Raw genomic sequence first — 25,099 nt, 5'->3', positions numbered from 1 at the left:
GAAAGTGTGAGAGGAGACTGCTGGGAGGGGTGAATGCTGAGCGGTGAATGTCAGTCCTTACATGAAAGTTTAATGCCCTCAGGTTTGCCTCTGAAGCCGTCATTGTGCTGCTGCAGAAAGGAAATTGTTATTAATAGGCTGTGAGCAAACATGCTGCAGGTTTGCTCTAACATTTCTAAAAAAAGTAATGAAAGATGAGTTGAGAGACCTTATCACTGTTATATGAAGCAAACCCTTTCATTGACTGTTCAGCAGTGAAAGAAATCAACTTTTCAATATTTGCCCCCTTAAATTAATTAAGGGGCATTTTTTTACTTGTTTAAGGACAGTTTTTCTAACCTTATTAAAGGTATGTGTCATATTTTATGTTGAATTCTTACATGTACTAAATAAATTTAAATAAAATAAGACACTATGTGGCTGTTACCAATCAAATTAAATCAGTAGCAACATAATCCATCTTTGCAATGCAGAGGTGGCACAGAAGCTGCATCTGAAGCGCCATTCAGATATCTGCACACACTGTTTAATGCAGCTCAGAGGTGGTATGAATGCATTTACACTGCATTTACAATTGTGTTATTAATGTTATGAGATAATATAAAATGTTGAATATAGAAACTAAAACTATAAGTGAAAGTGACCTGTGAAGGCCAAGTAAGGTAACCCACACTCAGAATTTGTCCTCTGCATTTAACCCATCCAAGTTAGTGCACACACATTAGGAGTAGTGAACGCACACACACACTGCAAACCGTGGACACACACACCCGGAGCGGTGGATAACCATTTTTGCTGTGGCGCCCAGGGAGTGATTGGGGGTTCCTGCCAGTATTGAGACTCAAACCTGTAACCTTCGGGTTACCATGCCTCTAACTATTAGGCCACAACTATATTCTATAACAAGAATATATCAACTTAAAGGGTCATGAAACCCCCCTGTTTTAGCCTGGTCGTTCACACCTCTGAGCTGGAAAAACTTTGTTAAAATGGGCGTGTAAAGCTCTGGAAAAGTGGGAGTGTAGAGGGGGGGAAGAGGGGAGAGAACAACCAATGAAGCACAGACATACAACACACTCATTATACACAATAATGAATATTAATATATGAGCACAGAGAAAATGACAAACTCCCAAACACAAGAGAGACATGTGAAAGAATATTTAAAAGGGCTAATAATAGGCTGCTTTGATTATGTTTACGAGCACTATAGTTTCATGATAAACGACACATAGTTTAACAGAGAAAGAATAAAGACATAGTTTAATTGTGTCCATTCTCTAAGTCTTTTGTACATCAGAATAGTCCTGTCATTGCGTTCAGATACACATATCAGTGTCCAGTTTGCACATATATTTCATTTGAAGAAGACTTGATGAAATATGTGTGCATACACCATGCTGGTTAATGTTTGGTGCAGGAGAATATGTGAAATATGTCTATATTAAATTTAAACACGGATTCTTTATGCTCTATAATCCACGTGGCTAGTGTTGTTAAACTCATCGCGGAGCTCCGCACTAAAACCGATCATATGCGAGGTCCGCGTGCATGTATATCATAACAATCTTCACTCTAAAAAATGCTGGGTTAAAAAAAACCCAAGCTGGGTAAAATATGGACAAACCCAGCAGGTTGGGTTAAAGGGCACCTATTATTCCCTCTTTCACATGATGTAATATAAGTCTCTGGTCTGGTCAAGTTTCAGCTTAAAATACCCCACAAATTTGCCCCTATTTGGGGGTGAGCAAAAACATGCATTTTACTATATTACTATATTGCTGGCTAAAAAATAAATCCAAAATTGGCTGAAAAAAATGGCTGGGTGAAAACAACCCAATCCCTGGTTTTGTCCATATTTAACCCAGCAGATTTTAGAGTGTTATTTTTCATGTGTTCGTATTCAAACTCCAGTTCTGACCGCATCGCGGGCAAAATACGAACAGCACTCATGTGCTGCTGTGCTGAGGGAAACATACACACGGCTCGCGTGTCCGAAAACAATCCACCTGCACCCAAACTTCTGCTCTGGTCGTGTCGCAGAAAAACGCATTTTTGTTGTAGCACTGAGGAAACGAGCACCTACGACCCATCTGAATGACAACAGAGACAGAGGCAAGAGAAGTGATACTTCCTCATGCGTAATACCGCAATTATAATCTTATGCATACTACAGCGCAGTGATTGGATTGAATGTTCTCATGAATAAATGCAGAAACTGTTGACGTCAGCATGTTCGACCAGCCAATACTTGGAGCCAACCAGCACTCACCCACTAAACATTGGACGTTGGATAGACGTGCAGATCATGTCTATATTAGGTCCGTAGGTCCATGACCATTTCTAAACATCTATTCGACGTCCAAACTAGGTCCACTATTTGCACGTCCAACCATGACCCAACTTGGACGTCATCTTGACATTCAACATTTGAACGTGAACGGGGTAATTTTTTTTGGACATCATTTGGATGTCTATAACAGGTGCAGGAAATTTACATGATTAATATGTAATATTTGTTTTATAGGGCCTATCAACATGATTAATACATGAAGAGTTCAGATGCAAAAGCCTCTAAGTGCCATCTGAAATTTTCTTCTAGAATGATCACTTTTATCAAGTTTATATATTTAAGTTTATATATTTAAGTTCAATAATTTAACTTAAATGGCAATGCAAATTACCTATTAATTGTCATTTAAGTGAAAGTACTTAACTGTACAGGCTTTATAAAAAGGATAATTCTAGAAGAATTTCAGATGGCACTTAGAGGTTTTTGCATCTGAACTCTTCACATACAGATTATTTATAAACAAACGATTTATTGTGTGAATGCCTATTTATTTATTCGGGCCATGTTTATTTATTTATTTTTTTATTTTTTATTTTTTTACATTTTCCTGTTTTTCTTTAACTGGTTTATTTAAAGTAGCCTAATCAAGTTATTTGTATAATTGCATAAGTAATGCAATTTGTGGGAAATTATAGTTCAGAAAATAATTTAATGGTAGCATATATTAGGCATATCCTCCTTATTTCTAATTTTAAAAGAACCAACAGCACCTTAAGGACAGGTGAGGGCTTTGGACTTCAACCAAAGAGAAAAAAAAAATAGTCAACATCACTCTGATTGGTCAAGGCAGCACATCATCATAACCCAACCAGTAAACGCCACTCTGATTGGCTGAGGCAACATGACAGGCATTTTGCGCGAGTGTTCAACCATTGCAAAATGATGGCACAGCTTTTCAGCCTGCATCACTGCCTTTAATTTTTGAATAAAGATGAAAATGTTGATATTGAATTGTGATTTATTTGTATTTGTATAACTGTAGTGTTGTATGTAGTCCCATGTGTCCAGAGGGTGTGGGACGTGTTTTCTGTGCCAGTTAATTTTCCTGTAGCTTTGTTTGGCTCAACAGCTAGTTTCAACAGGAAGAGAGATGCATATGAAGGTGTAATGCATTTCCTCAACTAGAAGTTGAGCCAAACAAAGCTACAGGAAAATTAACTGGCACAGAAAACACATCCTCCACCCTCTGGAAACATGGGACCACAGTTATAGAAGTTATAAAAACGACGTCCAAAATAAGTCTAAATTTGATGTTGAAAAGACGTCCACAAACGACCACATTTGAACTATAAATAGCCCTTACACAGCGGTCCCACAGACGTCAACATTAGATGTGCGGAAGACATCGAAAAAAGACGTCGCCTGGCATTACAAAACAACCCCTTCAATGGACCGAATTTGGACATCCAAAAATTACATGAAAAAGACGTCACATTGCACAGTGGGCAGGATCTTGCCTGTAGTACACGATGACGTCAGATTTTATTACGTTGCTCTGACTTTGCTTTTCAAACCGGAAGACAGAAATCACTTTGCAAAAAAGCAAAAATAACTTATTTCAAATTATACATAAAATGAATGATTACCTTTAGTGTTTTCAATGATGTGCAGCCTATCTGTTCACAGCTCAACAAATGTGTTCTGGGGTTTCATGACCCTTTAAACTGGCATTAGTTGGCAAGTCACCTTAAAGTCACCTTTAAAGGGGTCATGAACTGATAAATCAACTTTTCCTTAAGCTTTTGAGATGTATATAAGAGGTCATTGTACTAAGAATATCCTATACGTTTCAGAACTGAAAACTTCCTTGTTAGTCCAATAAAAGCTTTTATTGACACCAGACCCAGCTGATGACTGATCCTGGAATGTGTCTGGCATTGATAGGTGAAACTCCGCCTCCACAGAAGAAATCAACGCCTACTTAATCACTGCAATGTTAGCTCCGCCCACTGGCATGTTAGGGGCCGTTCACATATCACGTCTAAAAACATGTGGAAAGCATGACCGCACCGCTTTCTCCTTCTTTCCAAAGCGCTTGCACTCCTGTGGCATCTGTCATTTCTATGTAACCATGTACTGCGCTCTCCACCAGGAGTAGGACGTTTCAGCAAAGGATAAATTGATTTCTAGCCCTTGCATTAGCTTTACTACTAGATATATTTATGGAGAGGAGATATAAAAACCACCCTCTGCAGCTATGATCAACTGTTTGGCTGAGATTTTGATGTTTTATGGAAAGGCCGAAGCTGATCGGTTAGTTCTTGTCACATGACCTGCGGTGCGCTTGAGATGAGGAGGAGAGAAGAGTGATACAGGACTAAAAATAACATTACCTTTCAAAGGATCCTAATGCAGGAATATGATTATTTATTTTCAACAATGCGAATGTCTCAGCTGAGCTTTATTTATTTGTATTCAGTACATTTCACTGTGGATTCTTTGGTAAATCAATCGCATTTCAGCGCAGGTTTTGCAAACAGACTTTTATGATATGAAATTGACAGTAATGCGACAACATGTCAGTAACTGTGTTCATTCTGATATTAAAGATTCATGTACAGTCACATGATCTTTGTCTGTGTGTCAGTAAATCAAACCAGTGACTAAACGCTCAACTTCACCTTTCTCTTGGATGAAAATAATATGTTATTTAAATGGTGATTAAATTATATATAGAAAGTGATCAAAGGATGCTGGAGCTGTCAATCAAACAGCACGAGTTTATCATCAGTGACTGAGTTCTGGACTTAAGCCAAAACTTATATCGCGTTTGCACTGTTAGTGATGATGAAAGCATTCGTTAGTGTGCAAAAATCGAGTTACAAAGACAAGATCACTGCTTTCATGCTCTCAACAACATGTCTGTGATCGACTACAATCTTCATCACTGCAACCTTTCACAATCTAAATATAATGCCATGGGTATAAATGTAATGCTATAATTAACATTTTTTCACGATTAAAAAACCTTGAGAGCTGTAATAGTAAAAACGTGCTAAAAGTTTTTGAGAAAGCTATTTCAAATGGAAAGATGTCAGCCAATCACAGCAGTGGGCGTTTACACTGAAGTCTCACAGAGACACGCCCCTTAAAACAGAGTGTTCAAATCAGAGGACTAAAATCAGAGTAGGAAAAATTCATTTTATTTCTAAATGATGACAATTTTTGATGTAAAAAGCATAGTAACATTACAAGAGCACCCCAGAAAACATTATAAAACAACACAGTTCATGACCCCTTTAATGAGTAAGTTATCAGCTCATTCATTCAACCAGTTCATTCAGAAAGGCTGATTTATTACTGAGTCTTTATGAATGGGTCAGTGAATCATTCACTCAACCAGTTTGTTCAAAAACAGAGATTCATTTAGTAACAAAACACCACTGTGTATTGAATTTTGGTGCTATTTTTATTTATTTTTTTGCACCAAACCCTAGTTAATTTCTGACCCTGCTATATCTATTCACTGACTTTGCATAAGATTGTTCTAAAGGTTGTCTTGTATTAATATTTGTTAAAATCACTGTATTATCATTTGTGTATACATTTTCTCCTATGTTAATTTCTGTAAGCTACATTTCCTGGTGCTTACACACAACTTGCCTGAATAACCTGACAAACGTTGGCCTTGTAAACTTGTTTCCAGGCAGACTAGTGCACTCAAACTGCTGGAAACTACAGAAGCCAGCCAGACTGATTGGAACTGCCAATTTCCAGATGGTGGTTGCTAGTTTTATATGCAGTAAGCATCAGTTGAGGAATAGTTTACTCACACATCATAATGCAGTTTGATTTTGTCTTATTTTCTTATCTTCAAAGGATGTTTTGTTCTCCAAGTCTGTGATCAATAGCTGAATGTTTTCAGCATTACAATTTAAACTATCAGTCTAGGGTTGTTGAGTTCAGGAAGTAGCAATCATTTTGTCGCTTTGCAACTGGATTCAATTGCCGCTTCACGTCCCGATCTGGAGGTGCACTGCTACAAAATGAATTGGAAAATTGATAAAACTTGTGGTTTATTTTTAAAAAGTTATGAATGAACAAGCATCATTTGTTTCTAAGAGTAAAAATTTTCCATTTTTTAATTAGATGGCGAATAATAGAAGGTGACTTAGCCTTTAGGGGTAGTTTCTCTCCCATCTGCTGAATGGATTACTGGTTTAATTAGAGTTTGTATTCTCTTAATTGCTCTTTTATGAGTTTAGATGAAATATTTGCTCTTCCGGGGGAGGTTGTAGTATTAATTGTCTAAGGAAGTTTGGATGCTTCTTAGACAGATATGTAACATTACATTTACATTTATGCATTTAGCAAACATTATTATCCAAAGTGACTTATACAACAGAGGAATATAATCAGTTCATCAAAGAGCCAACAATATTCGTAGTATACAGTACAATTCCAGGTTTATTAGAAAGCTAGATCCAAATTAAACTTTGCACTTGCCTCAGAATTTTTAGTCTTGTAGATTTTAAAAGCTGTTTGCGCTTTATTTCGATGGTCCATTTTAGACATTCTACTAACGAAAAGTAAGTAAATTTATAAGAAACTGAAAACTGCACTAACTCTCAGTAGAGTATTAGAGTTCGGTTTTAGTAGAATAAGTTGACATGTAGTTGCAAAGTTATTTATAATTGTCTGTTATGGAGCATTAACATGAAGTGGACCATCACAATAAAGTGTAACCCAAAAACTATCCATCTATTTGTAAGAGGATTGTTATATAAATGACTGACTTTAATGGTAACAAACAGAACTGAATGCAATTCCTGGCTAGCCAAAATGTTTCACAGCAGGATAAATGATAGTGGTAGTAATGGCAGTACAAATAATATATTAGACATTTAAGGGATTTCAACAGACAAAATTCTGTTAGAATTGCACTGTTGTCAGGTTTCGGCTGAATTGCGTTACTGTTTGACAAAACATATTGTTTCCCAAAATATATAGATAAATGCATATATTATATAAGATAACGAACAGCAAATTGTATGTGCAATGCTTTTTAAAAACATTAAATGGGTAAATCTCACAAAACCTAAGAACATTTTTGGGTTATATTGCACTTCAAAATCAAAATAAAGTTGTATAAAGTATCATTTTTATATTTTAAATGTATATCAAATCTGTGTCGTCAGGGGACTGGCTGTAGTCCTGGGTCTTTTGATGATGGTCCTCATTAGGCCTGAGGCAGTGGAGTCCTGCCCTTAAAAATATGTTTTTGTCCTTTGTGGGCCATAATGTTTGTATTGTTCCATTATTATCACATAAAATAAATAAATAAATAAATGCAGTGCAAAACATCTTAATGGTCTTCAAATAGCCTTCATTTCCAACCGGCCACAATATAATATCTTATTTTTTTATGATTTGTGGAGTGCAAAATGATCACTACATATTCTCGACAGGTTTTGTGAGAGTTACCAAAAATGTATTCAATATAAAATAAGGTTTAAGAAGAAACAAAGTCACTTCTGAACAAACTTCTGAAGCCGCTCAAGTGTCGTCAGAGTGCAGAAGTCTTCAGATTCGTATTGTTGATCAAGGGTGGTTCGTAATGCAGAAATAGCAGGTTTTCAGTAACATTAATCAAAGATCTCTGGCACTTGTGAAAATGTAATGCATCTCCTGCTATTTTTCCATGAAATGTTTCACAAGTACTTCAAAGCATTCCAGAGCATTTTCAGATATTAAAATGCATCTTTTTCAGAGTTGTGGGAAGCTGTCCTACCCATCAGCCGCTGCAGCTTTCTGACCTTGAATGATCTGCTTTCTGTTTGGCGTAAACACGCGTACACGCACAGAGACAAGCTTTCAAGTATACGCTTTCTCACTCACTGACTTTCATCACAAATTGAGATTTCAGTTGGAAGGAGAGAGGAGACAAGAAGTAATAGAAAAAGACAAAAAAAAATGACAATGCTAAAGGATGCATTTTAAGATTGATCAAAAATAATTGTAAAATCACTGAACTAATTAAAATCCCATTTGCAAAATGTCACTCTTCTGAGCGACACGTTGGCTGTGCAGACTGGTAGATCTCGCAGATGTTTGAGTTTGGCACTCTAAATGAAACCCAGCTGAATGTAAAACCATTCACAAACAAAAGCCAAATGGAAAAGAAAGCCGCAGCGCTCAGTGAGTATAAGTCAAAGTGCTACGCGTGTTTAAAAAGCTCAGACGGTTATGAAATGTTATCGCTCTCTGTGAGCAACCCTCTCCAACTTCGGCACTGTTTCCATGGAAATACACACATGTACAAACATTGCTCAAGCACAAAGAGCTCAACGGGGTTATTTGACACAGCTTTCGGCCGATGAAAATTTGATCTGAACGCTACAGGCCCGAAGGAGTGTGCGGTCAGTGTTCATAAACTAAAGGTAGCTCTGACTGAGCTGGAAGCAACACAGGTTCCCGGTCTGCCAGTCCGCTAACATCTCAGAGCTCTAATGTAGAAGCTCTTATTGGCCGTTTTGATTTAGAGCTCATGCACCATGAACGCTAGAGCGGCTCTGAATTTAGTGAAGCAGAATTCATGAGCGGACGTGCGTGGATGAAACATGAAAGTACGTTTTTACATTGCACAAAAGAAATTGTGACTGGTGCATAGAAAACTCTCCGTCAAGATGCTATGCGGTTGCTAAGGATTTTCACCGTGTTGCTAAGAGTGTTTGATAAGGCATTGATATGAAGTTACTGAGAATGGGTTTCCATGCATCCAAGCCTCACGTCACCAAGTACAAAGAGAATAATAATATGAGTAATAATAATAGAAGCACTTTCCTTATTAAACACCACTAAGATTTTTTATGTTTTTAAAAGAAGTTTCGTCTGCTCACCAAGGCTACATTTATTTAATTAAAAATACAGTAAAAAAACAGTAATATTGTGAAATATTATTACAATTTAAAATAACTGTGTACTATTTAAATATATTTGACAAAGTAATTTATTCCTGTGATCAAAGCTGAATTTTCAGCATCATTACTCCAGTCTTCAATGTCACATGATCCTTCAGAAATCATTCTAACATGCTGATTTGCTGCTCAATAAACATTTATGATTATTTTCAATGTTGAAAACAGTTGTGTACTTTTTTTTTTCAGGTTTCCTTGATGAATAGAAAGTTCAAAAGAACAGCATTTATCTGAAATACAAAGCTTCTGTAGCATTATACACTACCGTTCAAAAGTTTGGGGTCAGTAAGAATTTTTATTTTTATTTTTTTGAAAAGAAATGAAAGAAATTAATACTTTTATTCAGCAAGGATGCATTAAATCAATCAAAAGTGGCAGTAAAGACATTTATAATGTTACAAAAGATTAGATTTCAGATAAACACTGTTCTTTTGAACTTTCTATTCATCAAATAATCCTGAAAAAAAATATTGTACACAAATATTTTGTACAATTGTACACATTAAATGTTTCTTGAGCAGCAAATCATCATATTAGAATGATTTCTGAAGGATCATGTGACACTGAAGACTGGAGTAATGATGCTGAAAATTCAGCTTTGATCACAGGAATAAATTACTTTGTGAAATATATTTAAATAGAAAACAGTTATTTTAAATTGTAATAATATTTCACAATATTACTGTTTTTACTGTATTTTTAATTAAATAAATGTAGCCTTGGTGAGCAGACGAAACTTCTTTTAAAAACATTAAACATTTTAGTGGTTCCAAACTTTTGGACTGTACTGTGTATATATATATATATATATATATATATATATATATATATATATATATATATATATATATATATATATACAGCTATGGAAAAAATTAAGAGACCACTCCAAGATCAGAAATCAATGTTAAGTGGTCTCTTAATTTTTTCCATAGCTGTATATATATATAATATATATACACAGTACAGTCCAAAAGCTTTTTTTTTATTATTTTTTTTTTTTAATCAACATAAAAGTAATCCATACAATTCCAGGGGGTTAATAAAGCCTCTGACCCGATGCATGACGTAGGATGTAGGAGTATCGTAAGCTTAGCTGCCTTTCTGACTGTGGAATATCTAACAGGGTTAAAATTTCATTAAATGACTTATTGCAAAAGTTGCACAGTATCATTCAAAATGACCCAATTTTCACAAATGTTTGTAAATGCAGATTGCATGGGTGCTTGATTTTATACACCTGATTGAAAGACCTGAATTCAATAATTAAGAAGTTTGTCCAAATACTTTTGTCCATATAGTGTAGATGTGAATAACAGCTGTTGATATTGTTACTACATGGAAGATGTAAAATAAAATGCAATTGCTTACAAAACAAAAAGGGTTTAATATGGGGTCATTACAGTTGTTATGAGTATTTGATATGCCAAAACTTAATGCCTTAAGGTGTTGACATATGTACCATTGCTAGTTGACAGTTTTGCTGGCAAAATAATTTCACACAATGCAATTTTTTTTTTTTTGCACTCAACTTATGGAAAAAAAAAATTGTGCTTTCATCAAACATAATATATCAAGTTCTAAAAATGAGAAATAATAATGTATTTTATTTGTTGCTGTTAAAGTCAACATTATCTACGAGCTGTTAAAGCTCCGCCCTCTTCTGGAAAGGGGGCCGGGAGCAGCAGCTCATTCGCATTTAAAGAGAGACACACAAAATTAGCATTTTTTTTCTCTCATTTTTCTCACACCCAAATAGGGTCAAATTTGACAAGCTATAATAAATGATCTGTGGGGTATTTTGAGCTGAAACTTCACACACACATTCTAGGGACACCAGAGACTTATATTACATCTTCTGAAAGGAGCATAATAGGTCCCCTTTAAAATGGGTAATAACTGTATTACCAGATGGCTTTTATATTTTATGAAAGTGAGTGATATCTTTATTGTTAAATGGGCTGTTCTGCATTAAAGCACGTGACTAACCGACATGCTTTTTCATTTCACTCCTGGTGTGATTAGATCTCTGCGATTTGATACATTCAGTTTGGACAAGCCTTAAGGTGTCTGAACTGACAGTGTTTTCAAAGGTCAAAATCTGAAAAATAAAACGTTGAAAAAGCAAAAATAGTTTGTACACAGTACACATAATGTATTGATGCATGAGAAGAACTGTTGTTTCTGTGCCGGGCTCCTGCTGTGAACAGGCTGCCTCTCATTGGTTCATTAGGACTGTGAATATGCGGGCGGTAAGCAGCGTGGGGGCGGGAAAGCGCTTATCTCTCTCTGCTGCAGCTCTCCTGGCATGACAAATGTTCCTGAATAGTCTCGCTGGTAAAGAAGGATCTGTTCACACCAGCTTCCTGTAGTGTAAACCAGATATCTACATTCTTATTGCCAAGATCAGCTGTCTCATAAATTGCTGATTTGTTGCTCATGCATCACAATAGTTAACGCAATGTTAGGGGGGATTGATCGATCAAAAATGAAAACTGTCATCTTTTACTCACCCTCATTTTGTTCCAAATCAATTCATTGTATATTTCAGATTCCTTGTTACATCTGAAATTGCTTTATGTGTTTCAATGCATTATAATTTCTAAAAGTGTGACAATGAATAGACACATATTGTAATGGTTACAGTTATTCAAAAGACCATACAATGCATTATAAGGTGCATATATCAGACATACTCCTGACAATCAGAGCACGATGTCTTCTCCCTCCACAGGAAGAGCCTTACGTGATGTTCAAGAAGTCAGATAAGCCGTTGTACGGTAACGATCGTTTCGAGGGCTTCTGCATCGACCTGCTGCGAGAGCTGGCTGCCATCCTGGGCTTCACCTATGAGGTGCGACTGGTGGAGGACGGCAAGTACGGAGCGCAGGAAGAGAGCACGGGCCAGTGGAACGGCATGGTCCGAGAACTGATGGACCACGTGAGTCAGACTGCACCCTCCAATACTGTTTTGATCCACACAACTTTCTGTACAAACCTGCAAGGTTGAGCAAATCTGGCTCCCTTTCAAATCATAAATGTGAATATATATAGACTTGGCCACCACCCCCTGGAATTTATATTAAGAATAACTGGAATTTATTGAATAGCAATTCAAAGGAATTCTACATAATAACACTACAGCTTTATAACAAATAACAAGCATTCATCTGGCATGTATAGTACACAAATTCAGCTTGTTATATATACACTTTACTATATATTCATATATTAAACAGCTATTTAAGTTGTAATAATATTTCACAGTATTACTGTTTTTATTGTGTATTTTATTGTGTGTCAGCATAAGAGAGAAAAAAAAAAGTCTATTTTAATGTATTTTAAAAAGTAATTTATTCCTGTGATCAAAGCTGTATTTTCAGCATCATTACTCCAGTCTTCAGTGTCACATGATCCTTCAGAAATCATTCTAATATGATGATTTGCTGCTCAAGAAACATGTATTATTATTGTCAATGTTGAAAGTGCTGCTTTGTATTTTTGTGGGAAACGTGATACATTTTTTTTTTTTTTTTCAGGATTTTTTCAAGTTCAGTGAACATAATTTGCAATATTTAGAAGGATTATAAATGTCTTCACTGTCACTTTTGATCAATTTAATGTGCCCTTCGCTGAAAAAAAAGTATTTTTGTGTATGATAACATTTTATCACGTTAATTCTTACTGAAAATTTGTATTATTAAAAACTTATATAAGTTATATTAAGTTATTACTTCAAATTTCATTCCATCTAGAGTAGAATTCTGCCTCCTGTTCATTGCCTCAATTCAATTTCAAATACATTATTAAGAAATTGCACTGTAATTTATAAGGCGTCCTTAATTCATTTCAGGATGGAGAACAGTCCTGACACACTTCCACAATGAAACGAGATACTTTCAGTGTAGAGAGGAAACAGATATGAAAATAAGATTAACTGTGTGTGTGTGTGTGTGTGTGTGTGTGTGTGTGTGTGTGTGTGTGTGTGTGTGTGTGTGTGTGTGTGTGTGTGTGTGTGTGTGTGTGTGTGCGTGCGTGCGTGTGTGTGTGTGTGTGTGCGTGTGTGTGTGTGCGTGCAGACAGCAGATGGCATAAAGATGCGATAAAATAAAACTCAAGCACATACTGCCGAGAGGACACAAAGTGAAAAATCTGGCATTAGTTTTCCCCCTATAGAGTTTATTAAGCACACACGCATTCACACACACACACACATGCACACAGGAGCAAACACTGCCCTTCGATATCCTCATTAGACTCCACAAAGACTACGATAGGAATGAACACATTTCTGAAAAGAGAGCATTTTCTGCACTCCCTGTGTTCAATAGCAGTATCCATTGCTCCGACCGATATATCTTAGTCACTGCTCCTCAATTGGCCACGGTCGGATCGTCTGGTGTGAAAGCGGAGGGTGTGTGTGTGTTGTCGTAACATTCCCCGGCAAACCCCCCCACAAGACGAGAGCAGGACAGACTGTAATTGGCCTTGACAAGCTTTCAGAGCAGTCTAGAGTTTGCAGTTTGCCAGTACATTGATGTGCTAGAGATAAAAATATCTTGTCAAAGGACTTTGGAGGAAAAAAAGGAAGGTAGCGAGACAACATCTGCTCACTTCTGGCATTAATTTGCCCCCTCTGGGAATAATTATAGACAATCCAATAATTCGAGACAGAAGCCTTTATTTTGACGGAAATTATACCAATTCTACCAGTAAAAGTAGTGAAATTGAACTAAATGTCAGTTTTAGGGGCACAGCCGTCTTAGCTGGTGTCAGTGTTCAGACAGCAGGCCCTCCATCAGTTCTGGAGGAGGCATAACGACTTTACTGTGTCAAAACCAATGTTTCTTTGAAGAATTATTGTACTGGGTATAATCTCACATTCACAATTACACTGTATAAAACCTCTGAACTGGACTTGGAAATGTGTAATTTAAATGTTAAGCCTCTAAAATAAGTTTGAGGGCTCAAAACTATAATGTAGGATTTAAAAGAGAGTATATAGTGTAGACCAGGATACTTTGGAGATCATTTGAAGTCATTTGATTACTTTCTGTTTTATTTGGAGCTTGATATAATATATTAAATGTATTCATACGGTCTAAAAAATGCTGAGTTAAAAACAACCCAAGTTAAGTTGAAAATGGTCAAACCCAGCGAATGGGTTGTTTTAACCCATATTTTGATTAATATTGTTGCCTCTAGTAATTATGTGTCTGATTTAATTTAATTTCCAACCTATTTTGGGTTTATTTTAAGCCAGACATATAGTCATTTTTAGTTGGGTTAAATAAAACTGCCCTGCACGTCAAACATTTAACCCAACCACTGGTTTTGTCCATTTTCATCTTGGGTTGTTTTTAACCCAGCATTTTTTAGAGTGTGAATGAATGAATGAATGAATGAATGAATGAATGAATGAATGAATGAATGAATGAATGAATGAATGAATGAATGAATGAATGAATGAATGATAAGATCAGTGTAAAAATAACTTCACAGTTGAGTTTAAAGCAAATTATTGTATAAACCACATTTGAAACTGTATATACTGTATACACTACTGTTTTTTTTTTCTTCTTTTTTTAGAAATTAATACTTTTAATCAGCAAGGATACATTAAATGGATCAAATGTAACAGTAAAGACATTTATAATGTTACAAAAGACTTCTGTTTCAATTAAATGCTGTTTCTTTTTAACTTTCTTTTCATCAAAGAATCCTGATGTGTCTCAATGTCAACAACATGAAGCAGCACGACTGTTTTCAGCATTCATAATAATCATAAATGTTTCTTGAGCATTAAAATCATCATATCAGAATGATTACTGAAGGATCATGTGACACTGAAGACTGGAGTAATGATGCTGAAAATTCAGCTTTGATCACAGGAATAAACTACACTTTATTATATTCACATAGAAAACAGCTATTTAAGTAGTAATAATATTTCACAGTATTACTGTTTTTATTTTGTATCAAATAATGCATCTTATATAAAAAAAAAAATTAAAAAAAATCTCACCAACCCCAAACTTTTCAATGTAGCACATACAAATATACTTGTCAAATGCTGCATTGTTGCTTGACAATCATAATCAACCCATTATGACACGTTTACACTGGACATGAGTGAAGCATCACATCTGAATTCCTCCCATTATAAACAATTAAACTGCCTGCACAGAACGCAGAACAGAGTACATAGTTTTCTGCTTGTGTTGGATTTTTAAAATGGTGCTGAGAATATACAGGGTATGAGCAGTCCAGCAGCATCTCTACCAGTTGACACATTTCAACGCTCACATTGTATATACAGTCATATACCTTACTGATATGCTAAGAAGACATGGTTTTGCTTATTGCAGCTGCGGTTGTCACAGTGATGACAACATCACGCAGGTCACCGAAAACAATTCGAGGGCATGTTGAGTAGTGTTCGTGTAGGCAGGGCCGATTCTAGGCACAAGCGAACTAGGGGGTTGCCTAGAGCGTCATGATCTGCCTTCCGAGCCAGCATTCAATGGAAATGAACCTCATAAGTGACGGATCTGGAACGCTCTCCATAAGCTGCACTTTTAGCCTAAAATGATCAGCATAATTATAGTGCCTACCTTTTGCAACATTATTTGCATTGGGAGTGTGCCTATAAAAGCCTTATGTTTGCCTTGCAGATTTTTTTCCCACCTCAATTTGCAATTTGTCTCAGTTTGTCTCCCCAATATAATTTGCATGCAATGACTATATAGACGCCACATCTCTTTAAGTAAGTATAGTATCTCTTTAAGTAGTTTTGTTGCTTATAATGGGAGTCATCTAGTTTGGAGTGTTTCATGTTGTTTCCTTGATATGTATACACAGCATAGTCATCAATGATTAATTATGGGTTTCCAATTTTATTATCAGTATTTATTCAAAACATTTTATGGAACTTGATAATGACGTGTGATAAGAAAATTAATAGATGGTCCAACATACTCTCACAGCAGTTTATAACTAGGATTACACTGGTCCATTTTAAACATTCTACTAACTATAAGTAACTTTTCAACTGCATGTCAACTAGCAGTCATTAGAGTATTAGACTGTCTGCTTAATATCTGCTAACACTTTATTTTGATGCTCCCCAACAGACATTGTACTCAGAAATTATGTATCAGAAATTTTGCAACTATGTCAACTTATTCTACTAACCTAACAGTCTACTAATAATCTAATGAGAGTTAGTTGGCATGTACTGTATTTGCAAAGTTACTTATTGTTAGTTGAATGTCTATTGAAATAATGCATAACCATAACAATTGTACGTTTGGGCAAATTCGAAATATCTGCTTACAGCATACTAATGGTTAGGTTTAGAGTTAGACCTTCATGTGTAATTTTTTTTCTAAAAGTTCTCATACAAATTGAATTGTACAAATTCAGCGCCAATTTGTTAAAACATAAGTCATTTTTTTTCCCATGAGATTGTCTTTGATGGTCAATACAGTATTTACAGAAACAAAAATGACCAACGACCAATGTTGGGTAAGTTCCTTTTAAAAGTAATGCATTACAATAGTGCGTTACTCCCTAAAAACAAAGTAACTAATTGTGTTACTTAGTTACTTTTTATGAAAAGTAATGCATTACATTACTTTTGTGTTACTTTTTCTCACCTGGGCTGGGCTTGCTTGTTTGTTTTTTTAATAACAACAAAAAAGTTTAATTTTTGGGAAATTTTAAGGCCCTTTTGCAACAAAAGTGAAATGAATAAGCCTCGGTTGAATTAGATCATTAACGGTCAGCAGCAAAGACATTGGTTAATAAAGTGAGATTAAATACATAAAGTATATTTGTGCAATTTTATATAGTTAACTATATTAAATTCTGAGATTGAATATGTGGTCTAAAAATTACAGTCTGAGAGACACAGGCTATTTCTGCTTCTGACAGTGAGCCAACAGAGGCAGACCTGTGTGAAACCTTTAACCCCCTTCATTTTCCCTCTTTCATAAGTGCTATTTGGGTAGCTGAGAGAGTGGATTCGGTTCAGCGCACCTCCGGTCCCTTAGACCCAGTAAATCATGAAAGGCTTTAGTAAGTGCTGAAACAGTAGCAGGTAAATCAAGGCAGAGAGCGCGAGTCCACGAGAGGGCTTTAAATTTCCTCTTAAACGCTGTGGGGCAGAGTGTGTGATGTGTAAAAGCCCTGTTTTCTTAATTTGATTTCCTCTAAATGCTTCTGCTCGCCCTGATTTACAGCCTATCACTCTTTTCCCTGTGCGTTATTTGTTGGCAGAAAGCTGATCTTGCAGTGGCGCCCCTGGCCATCACGTACGTGCGGGAGAAGGTCATCGACTTTTCCAAACCATTCCTGACGCTGGGGATAAGTATACTGTACCGCAAGCCCAACGGCACCAACCCGGGGGTGTTCTCCTTTCTCAACCCCCTGTCCCCCGACATCTGGATGTATATTCTGCTCGCTTACTTGGGTGTCAGTTGTGTGCTGTTTGTCATAGCCAGGTAACATACCAGCCACATATATAGACATAACCCCACGTCATGACCTCATCTCATTGACTTTTTGTTTCAAACTAAAGCAGTGCACTTTTAGATTTAACGTTAGTGGCCTTGTAGGAATAGTTCACCTAAGAACTCACCCTTATATCGTTCAAAATCTGTATGAATTTTACGTGGAATGTGTAAGGTGAATTGTTCAACTCTTTTCCGTTTTTTTATCAAAGTTAAAGTCAAAAGGGCCTGTGAAGATTCAAAATGACTAAAATAGATGATAAAAGTAGCTTTGTGTAAGAAATGGATTTGTAATATACTTTTAAGATACTGTTCTGGTGCTTTTTTTGTCATTTTGAGGGTTTGACAGCCTCTTCCTCCATTCATTTCCATTGGATTTTCCTGCTTCGGTTATTCTTCAGAAATTCACTTTTCATCTTCCATGGAAGTTTGACAGAGTTGGAACGACATGAGCATGAGGAAATGATGACAAGGAATGGGTTAACTATTTCTTTGAGAATTCTGAATGCCACTCACAATATTTACATGATGAAACACATGATGGTGTGAATAGGAGTTGAGGCTTTCATTTGAGAGAGTGAAACATAAACATGCACGAGAGAGGAACTTTAAGGGTTGCTTTGGTATTCCTGTCTTGACGGCGAGGAGCTACAGCATGTGCCTCTCATCTGATAAAGCACGATAGCACAAACCACAAAGATGCGAAAACACAGTTTCAATACAGTATGTGTGTGAAAGACAGAAAGCAGGTATGCGGGAGTGTTCAAGCGTGTGTGTGAGTGAGATTGAGGCATTTTCTGGTGTGAAATGCAGCCCTCCCTCCCCATCCCTCGCTGTCCCTACTGTGTCTAGTTTGTATTCTTTCTTTTCTGACTGGGTTTTTCCACATCCTGCTTCACATTTGGCAATCTCAAAACTGACAGTTCATGTTTTTGTTTTTTTTATTATTGCTCCCAAATTCACAGATGTAGCATGCCAAATTTACTGCATCCGAGTCAAAAACTGCAAACATCTCTTGCTTTATGGAGGCTGTACAAATGTAGGGTGCCATCCAGTTATGACATTTTGATTACAAATTATGATGTCAAAACAAAAAAGTAAAAATGAAACATGCACATATTAATTGTTCACAATAATATCTATAACATGCATTCAGAAAACAGATGTGAAAACGGTGAATTTTCATTTCATGCTGACTTTAACAGTCTTGCATTTTAATTTCTAAATCCACGAAAGCGCATCTTTTTAAATTTCGCAGACTTATATAAAAACCATAAGCAATGGTGACATGAAAAGATGAATTGCATGACCCTTTCATGAGAATTTTTATAAAGGCTACACATAAAGGCAGCAGTATATAAAAGTAGCAGTAGCAATAAGTGCAAATACAATAGTTGTTAGATGCTATTTATACTTATAAATAGTGCCAGATACTATTTGCACCTCAGTATTGCTGCAGAATGCAATAATAACATAGAGTGTTCATGATTATATTTATTAAAATGATTAAATGGATATATTCCTACACTTACCCCTGACCCTGCCCAATAAATACTTTATTATTAAACACACGTTAGGCCCTTTATTTCCGCTTTTCAAAAATGTTCTTCATTTTTATTGAAAATAAATGCCTTTCCGATCTGATATGTGATGGGAAACAGAAGAAGAGTAAGTTTGACGAAAGGTGGATTTGAACTCTGGTCGATGGCGTCAAAAGCGACTTCCACACACCATACTCCCTTGAGTGGTGGGTGTCTTTTTAATCATGTGTGGCCCAACCAGACATTGGTGGGTGCAGTAAATGTAAAAAGCCTTTGCCTTACATAAATACTGCCACAAAAAAAAATGAAGGATCCCTTGACTCACATGTCAGTTTTTTAAGTCTCTGTCTCAAAAGAGGTACTGGTTGATGATTAAAATATCCATCCCATAATTACAAAATGCAACTGGCCTCTTCTTTCACTACACTTTTAGGGCTTACATTAGAAATGCATTGTACTTGACATTTTGTATGTACTTTTTGAAACTGAGGTATGAGTCGGAATGATGTTCTAGGGTTATCGACAGCTCATGTACTTATATTAGACCCAGAACTGTCCTTTAAATGCTGTACTGCAGTGCATTCTTAGAATAAATGACTGAGATCAGTTTTTTTTTTTTGATCATACAAAACCATTTTCATTTGCATTGGGTCTTTCCATTGGTCCTCATTTGAAGCACGGTGGGGATAAATCCACAGAAAAGGCCTTATTTTAACCCTAAAACTCTTGGGTGGACTGCATTCAGCTGGTCTTACCCGAGAGTTTTATGGTTAATGCACTTGTGCTTTATAAATGTTACTGGCAATATGATCACACAAGTTTATAACGAGCTACAACTGCCATCTAAGTTGGTTCAGAATATGCACCTTTCACCTTATAACTGCACTAATGTTAACGCTGGGTAAGTGTTCACCTTTCCATTTCCCAACTAGAGCACAAATAACAAGCACACAAATCAACGGCATGTTTTCACAGAAACACATGGCAGAGAAGACCTAACACAAGATCGTATTACTGTGTTTATGTGTTTGTCTCTTTGTACACATTTCTTTATGTGTGCATGTGCGACTGCTTTTGTGTGTGCCCTTTAAAGCCGGTATATGCAGCAAACGTGTCTGCGTGTGAGAGAGAAAGACAGAGCGAGAGAGAAAGAGATCACAGGGTGACATAATGGGGACTGGTGGAGGGTTTCCTAAGGCTTATTCTCACCATGCAGTATTTAGAAACCTTCCTTCTGGGCACAGTATGAAAGTCAAATATTTATCCTCCTCTCAGAATCTGTAATGCATATCAGCAGTTGTTTTTGTTCCTGTTGTCTTTCTTTCCTTACAAAGTTTCTTTATCACCTGCTTTCGCAGAAACGAGAAGCAGCTGAGGAGGACTGAATTGTAAAAGAGTTAGGGATGCGATACCGGTACTGATTAAAATGCTTCAATACCAACAACCAATACTACACACCATGTGTAAAGTGTTTGTGTCGAGACAACAGAGCAAACAGTGAGCATAATGGAGATATCAGAGAAGGATCCAAGCAAATGTATTAACAGAATATTAAATATTCACATATAGCAAAACGCTGAGTGGATTGAATGCACGGATATATCCGAAATAAAACAATATAAAAGATAATTACAACTTTTTATTTCACAATTCTGACTTGTTTTTTTCATAATTGTGAGAAAAAAAACTCGCAAACATGTGAAGCGTGCGCTCAGAAAGCCTATTAAATTGAGTTCTCTTTCACGTCTTCTTGCACCTGAACGGACAAATTCACACAGAATTATGTCAAAATGCCCATATTGCGTGTATCGGCGAGAAGAAACACAGTTGATGATGTCTTAAGTGAATGTAAACAGTTGAGAAAGAAAACACGTTTGTTATAGTATGTTGGATATGTGCAGCTCTTAAAGTGACAGTAGCCTAATAAACCTGCTGCTGTCTTTGCTCTTAATGTTCATCTAACAGCAAAAGCCAAGTCCACAGATCTGGACTGAATGATCAATCCATATTTAATTTATGCAGTGTTATTTTAAATTTTATTCAATTTCTGTACCTGAAAATTGTAATGTTTCACTGGTGTTTCTTTTGAACCACTGACCCAACCTGACCAATAGAAAAAAAGAAAAGAAAAAAAAAAAATCCTTATCATTAAGCCTTTCTTTAGCAGCTCTAAATATTCACTGTGCTATTAAATGAAAGTTAAAATATGATAGAGCAATAGAATGAACAGTGAAACTAACAGAAGCAATACAATACATATTAACAGGCATAATTAGGCGTGAAAATAACTGAAGGAAATATCTATTTGCTAAATGAGTGAAGCCAACTAATTTGATTTATATCTTTTTATTCATTTTTCATAAATTAATCTTTTAAAATGATTTATTTATTTATTTATATTAAAGTTACAAATGCAGTGAATATATAGGTAGGACTCGTTCTGGAAAAAGTGGTATGGGTGCATCCCTAAAAAGAGTTAGACATACTTATCATGCTGATTCTCATCTATTGCCATAAAACACAGCTGGTGCAATACTCATTTGTTTAAATGCTGCATCTGATTCTAATGCTTCAAATAAATCATTTTTTAGTTTATCTGACAATGAATGTGGTACATGTGATGTGAAAACATATTCTTATCAAAGGCAAGTTTATCTCACTATTCCATAATATATACAGTAGGAGCCATATATCTTGCAGATATGTATTATATTTTATTTATAGATTAAAGTTTCTAACCAATTTTAATTCTATAATCTGCTGAGGGAAACAAATGCAAGAGACCTGATCTTATCCATCATGGATTGTGATAGATATATATATAGATATAGATATATATTAATATATAAATAATTATAACCAAAGTTAAAATACATAATATTATTTGCAGATTCCTTGTTATAGCTGAAATTGGTTATTTGTCATATGTTTTAATGCATTTTACTTTCTAAAGGTGTAAAAATGAATAGATAAGTATTATAACTGTGGTTACAATTATTCATGAGATCATACAATGCATTATAAGCGCATTACAATGCATAATTTGTGCATTAAAAATAATTGCATTATATATTAAGGCTTTAAGTAAAGTGTTACCCAATGGTAACTATTACATACATATTGTTTATGAAAAATAAATGAGTTAAATGTACTAAAAATATAATAAATGTACTATAAAGTATTAAAAATATAGCAGCAGAAATCACAAAACAGAATGAAAATTGTAATGTCAAACTTGGCAAATATGTTAAATGTGATTACATTGATTGTATTTAAATAATGTAATTTGTTAAATACAACATAATCAATCTATTAAATCCATGAATTCAATGGATACTCAATGAACCAAGAAGGATTCAAAGATATTTGAGATACATTTCAGATGCTGTCATTATGTCCATATTGTATTTTCGTGTTTATACAAACAAATGGCTCAGGTCCCTCCTGTAATGTCAGTGATCTTGGAAATGTAGATTTTTTTATTTTTATCATTGTCTGCCAGATTATAAATCAAATCATTTAGAACAAGCAGAATGATTTCATGTATTGCTCACATCTGCAGGATTACACAACAGAGTTTAATTCCAAAGGGTGAGATTTAAGAAGAAATCCCTAAACAAAAGTATGCGCAATATTTGTAGTAATGCGTGTCTTAGTAAACATCACTAATGAACCATTGTCCTTACTGCAGTGAGAAATCCAAAGCATGCAAAAGGAAGGATATGTGCTCCTCACAGGATGAGTAATGCCTTCACCAGTCTGGGCAAGTGCTTATCAGATCCCGCTCATTTCCAGGTGGAATATGCTTCTAAATGGGCTGCACTTAGGATGATTTAACAGACTGCTGTGTGGGGCTGACTAGATAATTAACTCCGAGTCTGGGAGGGAAGAGGATGGAAAGAAGGCACTGAAAATGTATTTTTCTCTTGTTTTACAGTATGAATATTTAAGATACATGTACCTGAGAAGCTATATAAGATTATAAGACAAATATATTTTAATATTAGAATACATATACATATACTTTTTTTCTTTCTTTTTCTAAGCATAAACCTTTTGTTTAATAACAACAAATGCACATTTGATATGCACATTTCTAAGGCCCTAATTAACAGCATATATGTAAAATCTGCACAATATACTACACGCCTGCTGTCGTCTGATTGATAGTTTATATTTTTTAGCAAGTAAAAGGCCTTTTAGTATAATTGTAAAAACGTCCACCTTCAGGTCCTGGTTCACATGCTCTAAAAATGGTTGTTTAAACCCAAAATAGGGCAATATGGGTGAACCTGATTGTTTTTTTGTTTGTTTGTTTGTTTTTTATCCATATTTGATCCAAATTTGTGTTTTTTAGCAAGTAAGCGTAAGAATAACTTTTATATCATTAGTAATATTTCAAAATATTTCATTTAAAATTCTGAGAATCCATGAGTATCTTCTGCATCCTGTTATTTCAAAAGAGGTCATGCTTGGCACTGGAATACCATAGGATGTTACAGACCTCTCCTAAGACCGAAAATCCAGTAAGACGATGCTGAACAAGCAGCCAGTCTCTGAAATCTATAGTAGTGCATTGATTAGCAATGCATCCTTGTGTAGCATCCTTATTGAATTGCATGTTAGCTAGACAACATGACCTCAACCCATGATGCTAAACGCAGCTGCACAGCAGCGCCATTTAAATATGTCAGTCTCCCAGATCTGACGTGACTGTTATCAGGTACGTGATCGGTCCCGCGCACAATGACTTTCTGAAAAACCACCGCCATTGTTCTTTCCCGGGGCATCAGTGTTTCCTCAGCCTTCGTTTATCTCTTCATGTTGACCTTGCTCAAAATTTTCCCTCTGCGGCGCAGATGACCGGAGATAACAGAAGGTCAGTATAATTGGATCAAACTGACAGCTAACGGGCGACTGACGCTTCCCGTAGCAGCAGGTTAAGCCGCGTCTCACGCAGACGGAGGCTGTTCGTCGCCTCTCTCCTCTGCTGGCACGCTCCAGCCGATGACAGCCATCCGTGTTAGATTTGCCGTTAGTAATTGGCTTTACACAACATGATTGTGTGAACTTGCACAAAGACCCTTTGCGTGAGAGGTCTGGGGCAGCAAGATTATGGTCTGTATGTACTCAGACTTGCATCACAAATAGTCTAGATCAACTAAATCATGTCTCTGTTCTAGTGAGTCTACAGCCTACATAGGCAGTTACCTTCTAAGGTAGCATCTTAACCTCATCTCATAAGAACCTGAATGCATACGTACTGTATGCAATATTTACAAGTAAGTTCTGATCAGCAGGTTTTGGAGAAGAACTTTTATGAGAATGTTTTGTTGACTGTTTTTTATTAGCTTGATACAGACGTTGAGCTATTTAAAGAGCACAGCAATCATTTTCAGATTGCTCCGGCACTTGATGAATCTTGCTCATAGTCTCATAGATGCAGAATGTGTTTTGCGCTCTACTATTAGTCTCTGAAAGTCAGTAAATTCTGTTTCCATTTCAGAGTTCTGAACGGAGAATTAAAAAATAGCTGAGACAAATAATCTCCTTGGTATCTGATTGCCTAACTCTTGAAAAGCCTGTAGATGCTTTTTTATCCCACCACTTCAGCACAATCTGAATTGGGTCACAATGCCTAATAGTCACCCAATCAACCTTTACTAATGTAATGCCACTTATATTTAGCTGGAGTAAATGAGAAGTCTCAATGCCTGAGAGAGATAGCACAGAACGAGGCATCGGGATGTGGAGATGATGCTAAGGACTAGATCT

The 25,099-nt window shown here is 36.0% G+C and overlaps 1 protein-coding gene across 1 annotated transcript in view; it reads left to right on the top strand.

Annotated features, from left to right (window-relative positions):
* Positions 1–25,099, top strand: part of grik2 (glutamate receptor, ionotropic, kainate 2) — a 251,086-nt gene that overhangs the window by 176,652 nt on the left and 49,335 nt on the right. Inside the window, exons 10-11 of the mRNA XM_067391519.1 lie at positions 12,005–12,211; positions 17,551–17,774. Coding sequence (XP_067247620.1) covers positions 12,005–12,211; positions 17,551–17,774 — 431 coding nt within the window. The remainder of the gene's footprint in view (positions 1–12,004; positions 12,212–17,550; positions 17,775–25,099) is intronic.

This window comes from Chanodichthys erythropterus, chromosome 2 (genome assembly GCF_024489055.1).
Source record: "Chanodichthys erythropterus isolate Z2021 chromosome 2, ASM2448905v1, whole genome shotgun sequence".
NCBI classification, from domain to species: Eukaryota; Metazoa; Chordata; class Actinopteri; order Cypriniformes; family Xenocyprididae; genus Chanodichthys; species Chanodichthys erythropterus.
This window is presented reverse-complemented; position numbering and strand designations above follow the sequence as displayed.